The 17,468-nt window shown below is 50.1% G+C and overlaps 7 protein-coding genes across 7 annotated transcripts; 3 read left to right on the top strand and 4 right to left on the bottom strand.

The window, feature by feature from the left end:
- Positions 1 to 11: 11 nt before the first annotated feature.
- V8C40DRAFT_241177 (uncharacterized protein) lies at positions 12 to 1,530 on the top strand. The gene is made up of 4 exons (XM_083214963.1): positions 12 to 252; positions 456 to 644; positions 722 to 1,082; positions 1,141 to 1,530. Exons 1-4 carry the CDS (start codon positions 110 to 112, stop codon positions 1,474 to 1,476), a joined length of 1,029 nt encoding a protein of 342 aa, XP_083074946.1. The 5' UTR covers positions 12 to 109; the 3' UTR covers positions 1,477 to 1,530.
- Positions 1,531 to 2,338: 808 nt separating this feature from the next.
- On the top strand, positions 2,339 to 3,979 carry V8C40DRAFT_274106 (glycosyltransferase family 31 protein; the record flags this gene model as incomplete). Its single annotated transcript, XM_083220569.1, has 3 exons — positions 2,339 to 2,586; positions 2,623 to 3,307; positions 3,404 to 3,979. The coding sequence occupies 3 exons, from the start codon at positions 2,339 to 2,341 to the stop codon at positions 3,977 to 3,979; spliced, it is 1,509 nt and encodes a 502-aa protein (XP_083074945.1).
- A 43-nt stretch (positions 3,980 to 4,022) lies between these two features.
- V8C40DRAFT_191694 (uncharacterized protein) lies at positions 4,023 to 4,683 on the bottom strand. Its single transcript, XM_083211862.1, has 4 exons — positions 4,427 to 4,683; positions 4,308 to 4,340; positions 4,136 to 4,229; positions 4,023 to 4,064 (listed from the first exon to the last, which is right to left on the bottom strand). The coding sequence occupies exons 1-3, from the start codon at positions 4,569 to 4,571 to the stop codon at positions 4,138 to 4,140; spliced, it is 270 nt and encodes an 89-aa protein (XP_083074944.1). The 5' UTR covers positions 4,572 to 4,683; the 3' UTR covers positions 4,023 to 4,064; positions 4,136 to 4,137.
- A 2,473-nt stretch (positions 4,684 to 7,156) lies between these two features.
- V8C40DRAFT_264431 (uncharacterized protein) lies at positions 7,157 to 7,856 on the top strand (the record flags this gene model as incomplete). Its single annotated transcript, XM_083219532.1, has 3 exons — positions 7,157 to 7,218; positions 7,364 to 7,453; positions 7,541 to 7,856. The coding sequence occupies 3 exons, from the start codon at positions 7,157 to 7,159 to the stop codon at positions 7,854 to 7,856; spliced, it is 468 nt and encodes a 155-aa protein (XP_083074943.1).
- Positions 7,857 to 8,999: 1,143 nt separating this feature from the next.
- V8C40DRAFT_264430 (aspartic peptidase domain-containing protein) lies at positions 9,000 to 10,415 on the bottom strand (the record flags this gene model as incomplete). The annotated part of the gene is made up of 4 exons (XM_083219531.1): positions 9,000 to 9,784; positions 9,849 to 9,973; positions 10,035 to 10,149; positions 10,205 to 10,415. 4 exons carry the CDS (start codon positions 10,413 to 10,415, stop codon positions 9,000 to 9,002), a joined length of 1,236 nt encoding a protein of 411 aa, XP_083074942.1.
- An 855-nt stretch (positions 10,416 to 11,270) lies between these two features.
- On the bottom strand, positions 11,271 to 14,675 carry V8C40DRAFT_241164 (Hsp70 family chaperone LHS1). Its single transcript, XM_083214962.1, has one exon. The coding sequence runs from the start codon at positions 14,393 to 14,395 to the stop codon at positions 11,405 to 11,407; it is 2,991 nt and encodes a 996-aa protein (XP_083074941.1). The 5' UTR covers positions 14,396 to 14,675; the 3' UTR covers positions 11,271 to 11,404.
- A 241-nt stretch (positions 14,676 to 14,916) lies between these two features.
- Positions 14,917 to 17,174, bottom strand: V8C40DRAFT_241162 (uncharacterized protein). The gene is made up of 5 exons (XM_083214961.1): positions 16,703 to 17,174; positions 16,591 to 16,618; positions 16,014 to 16,518; positions 15,546 to 15,958; positions 14,917 to 15,475 (listed from the first exon to the last, which is right to left on the bottom strand). The coding sequence occupies exons 1-5, from the start codon at positions 16,873 to 16,875 to the stop codon at positions 15,251 to 15,253; spliced, it is 1,344 nt and encodes a 447-aa protein (XP_083074940.1). The 5' UTR covers positions 16,876 to 17,174; the 3' UTR covers positions 14,917 to 15,250.
- Between the last annotated feature and the right edge of the window lie 294 nt (positions 17,175 to 17,468).

Raw genomic sequence — 17,468 nt, 5'->3', positions numbered from 1 at the left:
ATGACCCAAATAATTATCGAAAAAGAAGAAAGAATCGCATCTCCTTTGATCTTATTTTATCAGAAGGGGCAAACGCCATTGAATTGATCATTTCCGCACGTATCCAAACATGGTGATGCCGAGTTTGTCGAGTGTTTTGTTCAATTGCGGGTTGCTGGCCTGCGCACAATTAGCTTGTGCTGCTCAATTTAGCGGGCCGACGGAGGTGAAGAAGTATCTCGTTGAGAATGAATACACTCTGTTAGCCTGTAGGTCGAACTGCAATGCTCAATCTTATGGTCATTATTTTGCTAATACATGATTTAGTTGTTGCGGTAAGACGGACTGATTTCATCGTTCCTGTGAGAAAGCTGACTTTTTGGCATTGCCGGTCTCATGTAGCCCAACCTGTGAGTATCTCTGTGAACTGAATCCATCATGATTCAAATAAATCAAACGACTAAACCGCGAAATAGACAAACTAGTAAAAACCTCTTGAAAGAATGGAAGACCGTCCAGAAATCTGTCTCTTCTGCCGCTGCCGTCGACTGCCTATCCGCCCCTACCCTCTGCCAAGAGCTAGACGTCGTCTCCTTTCCCGCCATCCGCCTCTATCAAAAGGACAGGCCAACAACAAGATATCGAGGTCCCCGTCGGGCCGCAGCGTGAGTTTCAACCTAGTTTATATAGTCTCTTCTATATTTTCTTCTTAAACAGGAACCTAAATGGTGCCCGGTTCTAGCATCGAGACTTTCGTGAAGCGGACCCTTCGTCCATCCGTACAGGATGTTGATGGCAAGAAACTTGACGAGTTTATCTCAAGCGACGACATTGTGTTTCTTCTACGGCTACAAAGCGAGGATAAACTCCTTGAGGCTCGGTTCCGCGACTTTGCGCAAGAGTATTCTGATCGCTACTCGTTCGGCATAACCACCGCAAAATCCGATCGCCCTGATGGCATATGGTGCAGAAATAGCATCGATCAACGGGAAAACACCGCCGAAGATTTAGATGATCCAAACGCTCTCAAGGATTTTCTCAAGATTTGCACCGCGGAGCTCATCCCGCAACTTACTAGACGCAACGAAATGACCCATCTTTCTGTATGTCCCCCACGGACCCCCTCTTGTATATCTAACTTGGCAGCTAATATCACTCCAGTCTGGGCGGTCGCTGGTCTACTACCTCTCCAACAGTGAAGAAGGCCGTGAAGCTTACACCAAAACCTTGAAGCAAGTAGCTGGTCGATACGCCGAATTCCTCCAATTCGTAACCGTCGATTCCAACGAGTATCCCGACATGGCGCGGAACCTCGGCGTTCGCTCCAGCGGAGGCGTCGCGGTGCAAAACATTCACAACGGACAGGTCTTCCCATTCTGGGGCGATGCTTCTTCGCCAGATGCCATTGACCAGTTCATCGTGGCTATTTCAGAAGGCAGGGCTCAGCCTTGGGATGGGACGTTTGATGAAGAGCTAGAGGCTCATGATGAACTTTGAACGGTGTGAGGGAAGTCATAAGCTTGGTCTTTTTAGGCACGGTGCTCTCTGTACATATTAGAAATCATCAATATGAACTGCTTATGAACCTAGTAGGTGCCCGGTTATGTCATTGTGAACAAGCTTCCACCCCATATTCTCACGGTAATACATTTATGGAACTCGACAACCCAATGATGGTTGTTTGCTGTAGTAACGAGTGGGCCAGCGCTCTTCATTTGCTGCGAATTTGGAAAATAGCTTTGCAACTTTATCCTCTGGCTGGCCTATTCTTACCGTTCTGAGCACTGCGGAACATGTCACGCGCCTAACAGAGGATATGCTTCTTACATGTCTACTCCGGTGTACAAGCAGCATGTCAGAATTCATATAGATATCAAGGGTAATAGGTTCCTTCTATGATTGAGAGGCAACTCTCGGCGAGAGCGGATAGATGATACGATATCTAGACCTCACATAGAAAGCCCCGTACAAGGGTGGTTTATTATGTGTTGGTTCTGAGAAGAAACCAGGCCAACAACGCTGTTGGACGACAACGTCTACCTGCAATTCAGCCGGTTACAACGGCTATACACACCTTGCATTTCTCTCACTACTGACCCGTGAGAAGTCAAATGCGCTTCACCGGCATGTCAGCCCAGGGGAGAAGCAAGTCGAAGAAAATAAAGGGGGATCTGTTCTCGCCCTCAACGACTCCGCCTTCGCTCATTCATTAGGGTTCAACTTTCATCACGACCTTTGGCTTCTTTTCGGCCTCTTCATTTGAAAGATTTCTCTTTTCAACTCGAGGTTGTCGCTCTCAACTCTAATTTCCTTGTGCTTTCTGCTGTTGAGGCACAAGCACAAGCCACCCGATACTTCAATGCAAGCGACCAAGCCAACAACAATGCTGTTTAGGCGAGCCACAGCCTTGGTATTGATCTCGGGCGTCTTCTTGGGTACACTGGTATTTGCCTTGAGGCGATTGGAAATTCAGTGCATCGACGGAATCTATTGCCGCGAAGTAACCCGACCAGAAGAAGGACTCAATGCGTACGAACATACGGATAGTGCTCGGGTGGGCGATAAGATGCCGGCTCCCGTGCCAGTAAAGATGTCCAATCCTTCCTTGTCAAACATCTCTGCTGCTTTAGAAAGACCAGGTAGTCCGAATAGCACGCCCGAGTCCGAGTGCGCGCAGTTTCCCAATACCTCAAAGATCCTCCTCGTCATGAAAACAGGGGCTTCGGAAGCCTTTTCGAAGATTCCAACCCAGATCTTGACAAATCTCAAATGTCTACCTGAGTTCCTCATCTTCAGTGACATGGAGCAAGAAATTGCTGGCTACAAGATCCACGATAGCCTCGACCAGGTTTTGATGTCGGCAAAGATGGGTAATGTAGACTTTAAGATATACTATCGACAACGTCAGTGTGCGGTTGACCAGGACAACTGCAATAAAGATTCGGATGTTGCACAAGAGGGATGGGACTTGGACAAGTACAAGAATATTCACATTGCCGAGAAGGCATTCGGGCTACGACCCAACTATGACTGGTACCTCTTTGTTGATGCCGACACCTATGTGGTGTGGCCGACAATGGTGCAATGGTTGGGCAAACTGGACCACACGGACCAAATGTACTTTGGCAGTCTTGCATATTTGAACGATTTCCCTTTTGGCCACGGCGGCAGTGGCTATGTCGTCTCCAGCGCGGCTATGCGTAACTTCTTCGAGGGTAAGCATAATGTGGCCAACCGCTGGGATGAAGCCACGGTGGGTGAGTGCTGTGGCGACGTCATGTTTGCAAAAGCATTAAAGGAGGCTACCGGCATCGAGGTGAACAATACGGTAAGTTGAATGCCGGACATCAGGAGACAATTCCTCTCGCCATGTCTCTTCCAACCGTACACTGGTTCATGCTGATTCGATAAAACATGGTGCTAGTGGCCAACAGTCAACGGAGAGAAGCCCTTTACAATTCCATATTCCGAGAGAGAATGGTGCCAGCCAATTGTTACCATGCACCATGCAGGAAGTGAAGAGTTGTCTGATCTATACGGCTTTGAACGTAAACGAAATTTCGCCTTTCCCATGCGGATCAAGGACCTCTACCATGAGTTCGTGGAACCGCAGCTGGCGCCTATTCGACCGGACTGGGATAATATGAGCAATGACGTCCTTTATGTCAATACCTCGTCAGCTATATTCGACATTGACAGGCAGCTCAGCAAGACAAAAACGCAAGACTTGTCCGATCTTGAGAAGACGGCCCACTTGAGCTTTGAGAAATGTCGTGCAGCCTGCCAAGCCGACAAGGAATGTCTGCAGTATAGATTTCACCAAGGCATCTGTGGGTTCGGCCGGAGTATCATACATGGACACCCGAAGCCGAAAGAAGTCGACGCGGTCAACAAATGGATGAGTGGATGGGACGTTGACAAGATCCACGCATGGGTGCAGAAGCACGACAGCTGTGACGACAAGATTGACTGGCCCCTGGTCCAGACGCAGCCGACGTGAATGATGAAGCAATCACAGTTTTGAGACGCGTGATGCAGGAACATGAACAGCGGGAGCCTGTCAGGTATTGATTTTTTTCTTAAAGCTAGCCAGATTAATCTTTTGTTATCATTCTGTTGCACATAATACCAACTTTCAGCGGCTAGAACAACTTACATTCAATAATCTAGTCTAGTTAATCTGGACAGATATTGTATCATGAGCTCTAGAAGAGGGAAATTGAGCATGTGAGGCATGCTTCTAGCGCTAGCTGCAAACCACGAGCTGGTCCCTGTCGGCTCTCGAGTCAGGAGGGCAGGAAACGTGGGGGACTGGAAAGACGAGAGACCAACGGCGACAAGGGTTGCAAGCGTCGATGTGCCTGTTAATATACTCGTACAGTAGTTGGCATGGAATCGTTCATGGGACGATAATGGCTATTCCACCAAATGGGGCAAAGAAGTTGACCTAGATAGGTACTAGTACCTTGTGAGCACAATCGAAGAGAGAGAGAGAAACCGCCGTCTTGGCCATCGTGTCGGTTGCATCGAAGCGCATAAGATATCGTAAAAAGAAGCATGAAAGAAGATTCTTGTTTCGGGAATACGAGCATCGGTTTGGAAATGCCAATGTAAAGGGACAAGGGGGGGCCTGAGGATGAGAATCAAACAAGGAAGGAGCCGTCGAAGCACCCTCTGCCACCATCGTGACGATACGAAGCCGATACGCAGACGGGTAACAAGTACGAGATACTCAGCGCAAAATCACAGAGGGCATAGGGTAGATGGTACATGTTGCCAATATAAATTGATGGATATTAATGGAGTCATGCCGTTGCGAATGCGGCTCAGCTGTCGGCGACACAGCACTCATCATGATCTGCATACTATTACTATGAGCTATTGCCGTGTTATTTACTCTCTCGTCACAAGTCAGATGGCAGAGGAAATAGTAGAGGTAATAGTACAAGGCGAGGCAGCTAAGAAGCTCGTGGTGGAGCAGTCAATAAACCTCGTGTCTCTGCCTCTGGACGAAAGCGTCGTTAGCCATGCGTCCATCACAATTTGACCAGAACGGAGCTCCAGCTAATCCCGCAGCTACTCGTACGAGTACACAGTTATTAGAGTTCCAAGTTCCAAGGCCATCAGAGAGAGAGAGCCACTGAAGCTACGCTACACCCGGACGCGTTGCGGACACGCTGGAATGAAGAAGCAGCAATAAGCTTCTGGCGTAGCTGTGCTTAGAACTTAGCAACCATGTGCATGTCAAGCTGATGTCAAGCTCTTTTGGCGTTTTCTTGATAGCTGATAGAAGCCTTCGCCTTGCATTTGCTCCCACTAGGCAGCAGTTCAGCCAGTGGCTTGACGGATCAAATGCAGTCACCGGTGCTAAAGCCTTTTCTGTTCTTCTCATGCAGGTGTCCCGCTCCCAGCTTTTCAGCTTGTCGACACATCAGGCACATCAAATGATTGACAGCCGATGTTACACACATTGAATGCTCCCAAATCCATCCATCCATCCATCCCATCCACCCACCGGTGCCTTGCTGCTGTTATCCGTGCCTGTAACACCCGCTACAAAATGTGCCTGTATTAGGCCAAGACCACTAGCACACAGCGTGGCCCCTCCCCAACGGCTACCAAATGGGGCGCTACTGAGGGGCCCCAAAAATTACCACTGATGTCATCCAGGGTCAAAGGACAGCTGCTCCCAGACCCCTAATTCCACCTCTGGCCCCTAAATCCAATGTAATGGATGCTCAGTTGAGTCCTATTCTCTTGTTCCTTTTTCTCTTGCTTCTATATTCTCTCTTCTCCTTGCCTTTCCCTTTTCTTTTCCCTATTCTATATTCTCCTCGCCTCTTTTTGTTTTATTGGTACGTGCTCTCCTAAGCCACCTCGTGAGAGGGCGAGCGAGATGGGACGCCACAGCCAAGCGAGGTGATGGCCGCTGGATGCGATATTCCAGCCTCCTTCTAGGGCTGGTTTGGCGGATTGATTTGATGGCGCCCTCATGCATCAAATGACCCGCCCCGAGTATCAGAGCTAGTGGCTGTAGTGCATAGATTGGGAATGCCTGACTGGGGGGGTTGCATTTGACTTTTAGGTCTCGCTCTTTTTTCCTTTCCCATGGTGTTGGTGTTGGGCGGAATCCCGTGCCTTTTTTTGTCTTGCTTGCCTGGGATTCTCAAACTTGAGCAAGACTCGCAGCTTAACTTGATGCATGCAGTCAGCCCATGCCATGGCGGTCCCATCACCAGACCCTTGCATGTGATATCCCGGGGCTGGATGTGAGGCAGAGGGCCAGCTTTTTTTGAGGCGAGACATGATGATTATCAGCCTTCCATTCAATCTTTCATGTCCCCCAGGCTGCTACCGTACATTTGCACGGCGGCTGCTGTATTAGATACTAGTGCTGGTCTGTTGTACATAATAAACCAACTTGCCTTCTTGGATCTATTTTAGCTGCGTTCCATCCCATTTCCCCCTTTATTTCAATCTTCACCACCACTCAGGTAACGACACTTCGTATTAGAGTTAACCTTTTTGTCAAACCTCCACTTTCGCTTCCCTCTTGTGCCCGTTGCAGCGAATGAACGACATCATCACAGACTTGAGCTTGTCGCTATTAATATTCCCACGGCTCTCAGTCTCTCATCATTTAGAGGGGGCGCCCAACCCAACCCCAAAGAGAAAAAGAAAAACCACCGCCCTGCGAACTGACTAGCATCCGTTGGAGCCCAGCAAATCAGCGGCCCCCCTTGCCCACTCGAATTTGGAGCTCCCTGTTGCTTTTGCTGCAACTTCTTGGGCTTCCCCCCCTGTCGATTCGATTTCCCCTGCTTGTTCTGCTTGTTCCTGGCTCCGCCATCTAACCAGGTTAAAGGGGAGAATAGCTGGACGAAACATTCATCAATTTTGCAGAGCCCAATCTTTTTCTTCCCTCTCCCTCCGCCGCTATCAATCCCTCCGATATCACTTGCGTCGTATCTGCTATCCCCAGCGACGACATCTCATCTCCCGCGTATAGCGCATCAAGCAAATCAATCGATACCCAATCCAACAAATCTCTAGCAACAACACTCGCCTTATTTCATTTCATTTCATCTTCTACTTCTTCTTCCTTATCTTTTCCAATCTCCGTAGTATCGGCCTTTTTTTTTTCTCAGCTCAACCCCTCATTCCGTCTACCGCCACCATGTCTTTCACAGATGAGGAGCTTGACCGCAACTGGCAGCCCAACGGCCGACGCCCTCAGTCGTATGTCAACCTCTCCTCCTCTCCTTGACAGCATCAATCGCAATGCGACCGAAAAAAAAAGAAGAATAAAAGAATGCATTGGCATCTCATCTTGTATGCGATGCGCACCAGTGACTGACGTTTGTAATGTTTCAATTGCGTGCAGAACGATTGCCAGAAACTTCCAATTGGAGCTGGAGGACATCTTCAACCTCGACGAAACCAAGGCCGAGCTCCAGCAGTCGTACGACACCAGGTTCGTCATCGCCTCTTCTCGACACCCATATATCATGCTTGACATGTTTTTCTCTTTCTCCTCTAACACGTGCATGTCACTGTCCAGAAAATACAACATCAGCAAAACCACCGAAGAGCTCAGCACACTAGAGGCCCGCCTCCGCGAAATGGAACAGCGCCTCAACGCCGCCCTCCCGGCCGACCAACAGAAGGAATCCGAAGCCGAAACCCCCAAGCAGGAAGCCTCGTCTTCTCTCTCTGCAGCACCCACAGACGACAGTAAGTCCAGGTCGCGGCCAGGAACCGCAAGGCCGGTCCAGCAAGCCCCCAGCTCTGGTGACATGCCTCCAACCCCCGGGGCCAGTGAAGGTGAATATTACGTTGTCACCCGAGCCGATTTAATGGACGACGGCCCCCGCTGACTTTTTGGTTTCTCTCTCTCCCATTGAAGATGGTGATCGCGAGTAAAAATATATAAAATCAACAAGGAACAAAAAAAAAGAACTCAAGTCTGCACTTCTTTTTCCTCTGATGCGCCGTCTTACGACAATGGTCTCCTCCGGTTGGGCCCTTCCACGCCAAACCCTCACGTACCTTTTCTCTCCCAGGTTATCGACAACATGGAAACGACCCCAAGGAGCCTGGACTTGATACGACAAACAATCCAAGACGTCATCAAATGTGCAAACCGCTTTTCTTGTCTTTATGCTCTCCACACCACTCTCGTTCAGCTCAGGTAAACAAACAAAACAAAAACAAAACAATAAAAAACTCCAAACCTCACGCATCTCACAAACCTGAATCGGACCCAGAGAAACTCTTTCCTCCGGCATACATTCGTTTCAACGACACGTTTTCCTCCGGCGTTTTTACAGGTTCCACCACAAACCACTGTTCTTCCAGAATAGAAGCTGCATCTTTATTTTTTCCCGTCGTTGTTTTTTTGCCCTTTTGCTTTTACTCCCCCATTATTTCCTTATAATTACAAAAAGAGGCGTGTTCGACATACGCCTTGGTCGAGTCCGTTTCGCGCGCGTGCTCACCAAACTATACATACCACATACATTATACCACATTAATGCACACATGCAAAACATGTTTCTTTTTGAAACGAAATGGGCTACTAGGGGGGCAATTGGATGGGGATGGCTAGATGGATGGGATCCACGGCACAGGAGGAAACCATTCGTTGGCCTCTCCCAATGATGACGGGCTGGGGAGTGCATTTGTATATACCACTTTTAGGATGAATGCAATACAGAAAGCTATAAATTTTTTACAAGGAATCCTCCCCATATTGTGCGTATGGTTTCACACCATAAGCAGCTTGAGTGATGCCTATGCAAATCATTAAATTTGATACGTTTTCGCAAATCTCAGGTCTTTGCTATACATCCAGCCTTATGAGAACTTCAAAACCATGCATACCAAAGAAGTCTGCATTTCTTTACATTAACATGATACTGAGATAGCATGATACTGAGAGTAGGCTCATTCCAACTTTCATAGGAAATCAGGAAATCTCAAACCTAGCTTTGTGAGGAGCCACGATATCGAATCTGTCACTAGACATCATGCAGGTGCTTATTGGCAAATCCTACTCGCCCTCTTTCAAGATCAAATGCCAGGTACAGAGCCTTCAGCATAATGTCCCCCAGGACAGTCACGGACAGATCCTCGGCGCTCTGCATACCTCCCCAGCAATAGGATGGATCAATTTCAACAGGACCGTAGTTGAGATACGGGCCTGGAATGGTGAGGGTACGGCTGCTACCGGGTATTTTGAGCATGAGATTAGGCAAATCCTTCGCAACTTCACAGGGGAACGTGAAAGCATTCGACAACCTTTTGTCGACCTTCATGCCTGGGATGGTGAACCAGTATCCGCTAGCCAAATTATCGGGCAAGAACATCAAGGTAGTGCCAGTATCTATCGTAGCCGTAAACTTCTGCGAGTACCATGGCGTGGTCGTCTCCCCCCAAGTGGTGAGATTGAACTCGACGTCCCAATGGGGGCTGTCAGGGTCAGTGTCGACCCATACGATTTCATCTGAGGCCCGGCTTTCATTGATGTAGCCAAAAGTAAAGACTCCTGAGGCGTTCCTATTCAAGTCAACACCAAAAACCTGATGTCGGAGTTGTTGTCGCAACAAGCTGAGGAAAGACGGTGCCGGCGGTTCAATGTTGTTTGGTAGTCTCTTGGCTAAGCCCAAGATGCCACTCAACTCGATTTCTTCCTCAAAACGGCTGGTGACCATTTTCGCAGACTGAACAGTTGCATTCACGACTTTGAAGTCGCCTAACGAGACCGTGTCATGATAGACAATGCCATCAGCTGCGGTGCCGTCCACTATGGTATGGGTCAGAAAGGGAGGATTCTTGCACCACAAGGCGGCTCTTCAGTTTAAACTTACAATATTGCACCGACCATCTGGCATCTTGGATGAGATGGGATGTCGTGGAGTCATTTGGGTGATATCGAGGAGCCCATGGGCCCTTTTCGTTGACGCGATATGTAGTATCAGTTGATTGGATCCATCTTGAAGATATAGATCAGCATTTGGGAAACTGGCCAGCTGTAACATGAGGTCGTAACTTACAAGTCTGAAGATCCAGTATCCAGGGCCAGTTTCAAGGTCTGTGGGGGACTTCCAATCTGCACATCGGCTACGTAGATATCGTCGCTTCCCATGGGTTCAACATCGACAATGCCAACTGCACAAAGTTAGCTCTCATCTCATGAAAACAGTCAAATCAGAGAAAGTCTCACGACTGTCACTCAGAGAAAACGCCGACGCAATTTCTCTGGGCACCCCCTTGCCCCATTTGTGCCGGGCAGCAGCCCAATCACGTACAAAATTCCGAGAGGCATTTCCTTTGGGGTTCACGGCGAGAGAGAATCCATTGGCGTGTGGAGAGGCAACAACCGCGGCCAATGTCCACAGAGGAACGAGAAAGAGGAAGAGGATGCAGTGCCACATGATTCCCCCTCTCTGTTTCGAATTGTTTGCTTCGAAGGAGGAAGGGAAATTCGGATGGACGAAACTGGATCTGATATGCGATATGTTGGCTTGGTGACGCCGTTCGTCGCCAGATTTCAAGGAGAATCAAAGGAGTTAAAGGGGAGGAAAGCGGTAGAAAAGAAGCAAATCTCACAATGTTGTACAGATGCAGGATGAAACTTGTAGAGGGTAGTCTCGCAACGGGGGAAGGTTCCTGTCGGGTGTGATTCACTGCCGCCTGCCGTTGCCCGCCTGTCATCTGCCGCACCAAGCGAGCACCTATATGGCCAATGTATTATCTTATCATTATCACCGCCTGGGAATATATTGAGCCCCTTATCCTCTGAATATGAGTTTTCTTTTAATGCATATATGCCTATTTGGAGACCCCTGATGGAACTACTCTAACTATTCTCTCTCTGAGAATATGCACCGGATGTCATATAAAAACCAACAAACCATCGCTTAATCTGGATAACGGCTATGGACCTTCAATGGCCGCCTCAAATATACATCAGGAAGACCAAATCAGACGAAACACGTCGGGTATTTGCTGATTTTAGCTCTTCAGGGGACGGGTTGGTGTATGTAGTCTGATCTCCGTGAGTAACATGAAAAGTTATGTGTGCACAATCTTCAACTTATGCCTATCCGTCCAAATAATGATTTACAATCATATATAGAGAAATATGTGTGGATGGTCCTCTATGGTGGTTATACTACGGCGAGAATCGATACGGGAAATCTGAATCTTGTCTGTATGTTAAGCACTCCTAGCAGCTCATTTGCTTCTATACGAATGGCTATTGAAAGTCAGCTGTCACATGTGCCCGAAGAAAAACGTCCTTGTCATGCATTTATATCATTCAAAATCCAGAATACCGCATCTATATAGGTACTTTGACTTTTTTTTATATCATACGACCCAAGTATTTACTTCAATCCCAGTGTATCAAAACGCCTTCCGCCTAGAGCTCGTCATGCTCCGGCTTCGCTGTGTCTTCCGCGTTTCTGCGGGCATCCTCCTCCTCCTTCATATACTGCTTGACCAACTCTTCCAGCTCCTCGCTAGAGAGAGGCGTGCTTCCCTCAGGAAACTCAAAGGTGGGGGTGGCCTTTTCACCACTCTTTGTCTTGTCCTTCTTCGCCTTCTTACTCTTGGTGGGCTTCTTGGGCTTGTTCTTCTGATATTGGTTGTAGCTCTTCAGTGCGAGGTCCAAGCTGGCCTTGTCGAGCGCATCACGTTTGGCAACCAGTTCGCTAACCTTGAGGACAGGATCCTGGGTGAGAGGAACATCCGTCTGCTCAACTTCGAGCTTGTTAAGCCAATCCAGTGTCTCCTTGTAGAGAACCTCGAGGCCGTCTATTTCCTCAGAGTTGTGTAGCGGAGGCACCACCTCTTCTTTGGCGGGCTTCTCTTCTGCGTCCTTGGAACTTTCATCATCATCCTCTAGGTCCTCAAAGCCGGTGCTTGGTTTTTCAGCAGCAGCACTAGAAGTCGCAGATTCGGCCTCTTTGGCGGAGGCTGTGGCTTTCCACTCGTCGTACGCAGAGATTTGCGCACGTACAGTGTTGATAAATACATCTGTAGTGTTGAGAATGTTTCTCAATTCCGTGATCAAGCCAGGTCGCCGTTCAGCCTCATCTAGGCGGCTCTGAATTGGCCCCACTAGGTCTTGGAGAACCTTAAGCTTGGCAACAAAGTCAGCTTTCGTGGCCGCATCTCCCTCCTCGTAGAGCCAATCACTGGCTTCGCTAGCCTTTTCGGCCAGTGTCTGTCGCTCTTCCTCAGTAGATGCCGAGATGAAGGCTTCGTTGTCGACAAGATCGCGGACCCTGTATGTGTATGCTTCAAGCTGGTTCAATGCCTCTTCACGCTGCACTCTTGCCTTGTCAGAGGCTGCGAATGCCTTCAATCGATCCTTAGCCTTGGTCCACTCAGCCTTGGTCAGCTGTGGGATTCCGGCCTTCTCCAGTGTAATGTCAACAGGAATGGAAACAATCTGCTTTTTCTTGACTTCCTCCTTTGCGGCATCTGTGGACTGAGCTGCCTCTCCGGATTTGGTGCTGCTGGTAGAAGCCGACTTGGCATCAGAGCTGGCCTCTTCAGCTTTGGCTTCGGCATCTTCTGATGCATCGGCATTGTCCTTGTCTCCTTCGCCAAGGGGCTTCTGGTCCTTCTTACCGAAACCAAAAAGATTCTTAACGCCGTCAACGAAGCCCTCTTTCTCAGTCACTTCAGCCTCACATTCGACTACAGCCTTGACGATCTCGACTTCGCCGTTCTCAGTACGAAGCTTGACTGCAGCCTTGAACTGAACGCCGGTGTCGGCGCACGTGGGATACTTTTCCTTGAGAGCCGCGACAGTTGCAGTTAGGTTCTTGGTCGAGAAAGTCTTGACAATTTTGTCCTCGGTATCGACTTGCTGATAAAATGAACCAGAAAAGTCCTCTTGCTCAGTGAAGGTGATCTCCTTGGCCGGGCCACCGAGAGGTGAAGGGGCCGTCCAGAGTCTCTGGCGTTGGACTTTGCCATTGGCTGCTTTCCAGGCAATGCCGGCTGGGTACTGGGCACCCTCTGAGATCCTAATTTCCTTCACGCGGAAGCTTGGGCTGAGCTCGGCAGCTCGGAAAGCCGCACCGAATACGGCAGCCTCATCAGAGTTTACGTTTGATCGAATTTTGTCTCCAGAGCCAAGGGCCTTCTCAAGTGCCTTTTGTACAAATGGAGTACGAGTTGCACCGCCATGAAGGATGACAGACGTGAGATCGCCAATTTCGAGGTTAGCTGCTTTCAGAGCCTCCTTAATAGCAGCGGCAACTCGCTCCACATGGCCCTCCGCCATAGCCTCAAAATCAGGTCGAGAAATCTTGTATTTGAAGTCGACATCATCGTACAGCCCCTCAAAGCTGGCCTGGGTGTTCTGGTTGGCGCTCAAAACATGACGAAGGCGCTCAGCTTCCTTGCTCAGCTTTGCAACGGCACGGCCATGAGATTTAACTTGCTCAGCGGTTGCCGAGATTTTTTGAGCGCCCTTGGATTCCACAAACTGAGAAATCATGTCATCAACAATCAATGAGTTGAGAGAATCTCCACCAAGGGTCCTGTCCCAGCCACTGCCAAGGACCTGGATCTCCTGTACCGTCTTGTTGTACTTGCCAACGTCCTTGACGGTACGGCTCTGAAATCTCATTACAGTGGCGGTAGTCGATCCCGCTCCCATGTCAAAGACCAGATGATATTCCGGTTTGGCGCCTTCGTTGATATTGGGGAATTGGCGACTGGTGGCGTAGTTGAGACCCACGGCCAGACCTTCGCTAACCAGGCTGAGAACCTTGAAGCCAGCCAGTTCCGCTGCCATTTGCAGGGCTCGCTTCTCTTCAATGGTATAGAACGGCGGTACGGTGAGAACGATTGAGCGGATCGAAGAGTCGCCGCCAGCAGTAACCTCTGCGTTCTTCTGAATGCTTTGAAGTTCCATGGCCAGAAGCTCCTCCACCATCCAAGCCTCCTCCTCAGCAGTCAAAGTCTCCGTCTTGAACGCAGCGGTCCCCCTTGTGGCGTGCGCCTGGAGCTTCAACGCAGGATGTCTGGCTGCATATTCTTGGACAATCGCATCTCCTACTGGGAGTCCGAGGAGGGGCTTCAGATTCGGGTATACTTCGCCGGGGAATCGTGCGGCAATGGCCATTGCGTCAGCGCCATAGTTGCGCTCGGGATACTGGCCCTCAGTTACGGCGCCTTTTGAAGGCTTGAAAGCAACGGCGGAGGTTTCTTTTCGTCGAGAGTCTTTTGTAAGCACAATCTCAAGCGGGATGCCAGGCTTTACCAGCGCAGCCTTGATGTACTCGGTGCCCAGATCGACTCCGAGAACGGCTGCGGCGGCCAGGACATTGCTGGAGAGAAAGAAGATGGCTCCTAGGAGCATCAGTAACGGTGAACGGCGTTGTGATGTCATGTTTGTGGTTGTGTGCAAGTGTAATTCGCTGGCCTTGAAAGAAGACGCTGTCCGAAACAGCGAAACCTGGATAGCGAAACAGCCGTCCAGGCCCAGCAGAGATACAAGCCCTCAGGACTGCAGGAGAGTCAAGGAGCGGAAATCCAGTCGGACTTTATAACAAAGAGCTTTCCAGCTTAGAAAAGAATGCTTCGGACCGCAAATGTGGCCTCAACTGACACCCTAGCGGGTTTCAAAGACTTGGCCGTGAGAAGAGGACAAGTTTCAATGACGGCAGCTGAGAGGCTGCTCAATTAGGCCGGTCGAACATCTGCGAGGCTGATAGCGGATAAGGCCAGGTGGCGTACAATATTAAGGTACTGCCTATTTTGTACTAACGCGCCCGATCACGGTAAGTGTCGGCACTCAAAATGGAGGGGTCCTGTCAAATAAAACACGTTCAATTAATTGGGCACTTGTGCTAATAATAACAAAGAAAAGCTGGGGAAGAAAGCATGTAGACAATTAGAGCAGCAACAATGTTTCGTGGGCAAACTTTTTGTTATATAGTTTTCTACTACTTATGAATACCAGTAGCCTGCTTCAAAGATGCTGCACTTCCTAAGAGCCATGAGGGATTTACAAAGGTGCTTATTGAAAGAAGCCGCCCCAACCATCCCCTTCCGCCAAAAAGAACCCGAGACCTGCCTTTTTGACAAGTTCCAATGCAATGCCTAAAAGTCGCCTTAACTCAGCTCCGCCAACACGGCCGGAGAAACCAGGTAACGCCATCATGTCGTAATGTACAAATCACCTCCAACGGGTGTGCAGAGAAGCAAGAGATCAGAACTTACCCACGAACCGTGAGCCGGAGCTCTACGACTCGTTACGGCGAGGTCCACGGAAAGGAACTCCGCCACGGTCACCACCTCGATCACCGCGTCCGCGGCCACGTCCACGGCCATCTCCTCGGAAGCCACCTCGGCCGCGCCAGTCACCACGGCCGCGTCCACGTCCTCCGCTGCCCTCACGGTCCTGTCGTCCCCGGTTGCGCTGGACTTGGTGGAATCCATCGTTGGCATCGGCTGGTGCAGATGGAGCCTAGAGTGGAGTGCGTCAGTTAGATTTGCTTTAAAAGGCAAGAGGAGTCAGAATGATGTCAAACACGTACCTCAGCGACGGGATCAGGGTGGTCGTCAGCCCAAGATTGCTTCTTAGCATCAGGGGTAGCGACCTCTGCGCTAGCCTCAGGCTCAGGCTCAGTTGTCTCGGCTGGGATGGCTCCTACATCAACCCACTCCTGGGAAAGGGAGATGTCGTGGTTGCTGGTATCCCAGTGGCTCTCAGCAACTGCATTGGCAGCCTCATCCGCAACGTTGGCATTAGCAAGACCGTTGGAAGCAGGCTCGGGTTCCACATGCCCATGGCCGTTGGCCAGGATGCCGTCTCCAGCTGCAATCTCAGTTGCGGCCTCATTCGCAATGGTCGGGTCGGACACAATCTCGGCTGCTGGCTGTCCTTCAGCTGCAGCCTCAGTATAGGCTGGGGCGTTGTAGTTTTCTGCCAATGACTTGACGGAGGCATCTGTTGTAGTTAGTAGCAGATTCCAGTAACACCCATCTTTTGTCGTTCCACATACAAGTTGTTTGGAGCTGCTCTCCAGGGACGCTGAAGATTTGGTCGTCAGATCCCTCAATCAGCTTCTGCATAGCCGTGACGGCATTATCATCTCCAGAATAAATGGCAAGCAGCACACCCTCAATGGCTTGGCTCTCATCCGAGTCCGGCTCCTGAGATTCCTCACGGCGGTAGGCTGCCAGACGCAAGAATTGTGACAGAACAAGAAGCTTGGACTTGAGAGAGCTCTCAGAATCAGCCTTGGCCTCACTGATCGCCTCCTCCTTGGTCTTCTCGAGAGACTTGGCCCATTCTGCCTTTTCGGCCGCCGCTCGTGTCTGGTACTGCTCGTGGATTTTCTGATATTGAGCAAGCTGCTCCTCATACTGGACCAGGGCAGCCTGGAGAGCAGGCTTCTTCTGAATCTGGGTCTTTTGGTCGGTATTGAGGATCTTTTCGGCGACGAGTTCATCGAGAGATTTGCCGGGGTGTTGGGCGAGAAGCGAATCAGTCTTGGAGGCGTTGGTCTAAACAAAAATGAAAGGTCAGTTCCATAATGCTCAACTGTGGCCAGGGTATGACGCAGAGTGGGGACCTACCAGCTTCTTGGCCGTGTTGCGAATGTTCCTGTGCCATCTTGTCAGCAGCCGCATTCGTGGTATTGGGGGGGGAGGGGGAGGGCAAGCTCGCAAGTGGCCCGCAATGTCTTACTTTTGCAGCTCCTTGATGTAAGGGCTTTCGAAGGCATCGTCCTGAGCCTCAGCTACCTTGTCGGTGGGGGCAGACTCGGTGCTGGGAGCCGGGGACTCGGTACGGGCCTGAACCTTGGTGGCCTTCTTTTTGGCCGATTTGGAGACGGCGGCTTGGGGAGCTGGAGCAGCCATGTTGAAGGGAGGGCGTAAAGACGATGGCAAAAAGGTGCTCGCAACGTCAATACGACAATCGTGGGTTTGTGTCGTGTGTGCTTGTCCACTAAGCGTTGATGCGCGCAAGGCTGGTGGACGGTAGTAATACGATGCGAACGCGGGGTTCAAAACGCAGCGTTCAAGTCTTAGGGGATGGAATTGGGCGGCACGGAAACAATGTCAAGTAACTGTGCAGAATTTGGAGATGGAGGATTCTTGAGGGGGGAAAGTAATGAGGTGTGGAGGAGGTTTTGTTTGTGTCGGGTTGTCGTTTTTTTAGCACTGGACTTTTAAGGTACCAAGGCGTGGCCAGGCTGAAGGCGTAGTGAAGCTTTTAGAGCCTAGAGGCACCCCCCCCCCCCCCCCCCCCTGTGCAGCCGGCAGCTGTCACTGTGTCTGTCCCCCCGAATTGGCAGTGCGGGACGTTGCTCTTCTAGAATCAAACAGAAGGGCTCAGGCTGCAATTCAAGCCTCACTTGATACAAACAGGCGGTCCAGCGTTGCCAGTGCTGCTAAATACTGCCAATGCCTACTGGCACAGCTCAATTGCCCATTGTCGCACAGGAATAGGC

Source organism: Trichoderma camerunense (genome assembly GCF_050948025.1).
Source record: "Trichoderma camerunense strain CBS 138272 chromosome Unknown V8C40scaffold_6, whole genome shotgun sequence".
Taxonomy (NCBI): domain Eukaryota; kingdom Fungi; phylum Ascomycota; class Sordariomycetes; order Hypocreales; family Hypocreaceae; genus Trichoderma; species Trichoderma camerunense.
The sequence above is the reverse complement of the archived record's forward strand: the minus strand, read 5'-3'. Positions and strand labels throughout refer to the sequence as shown.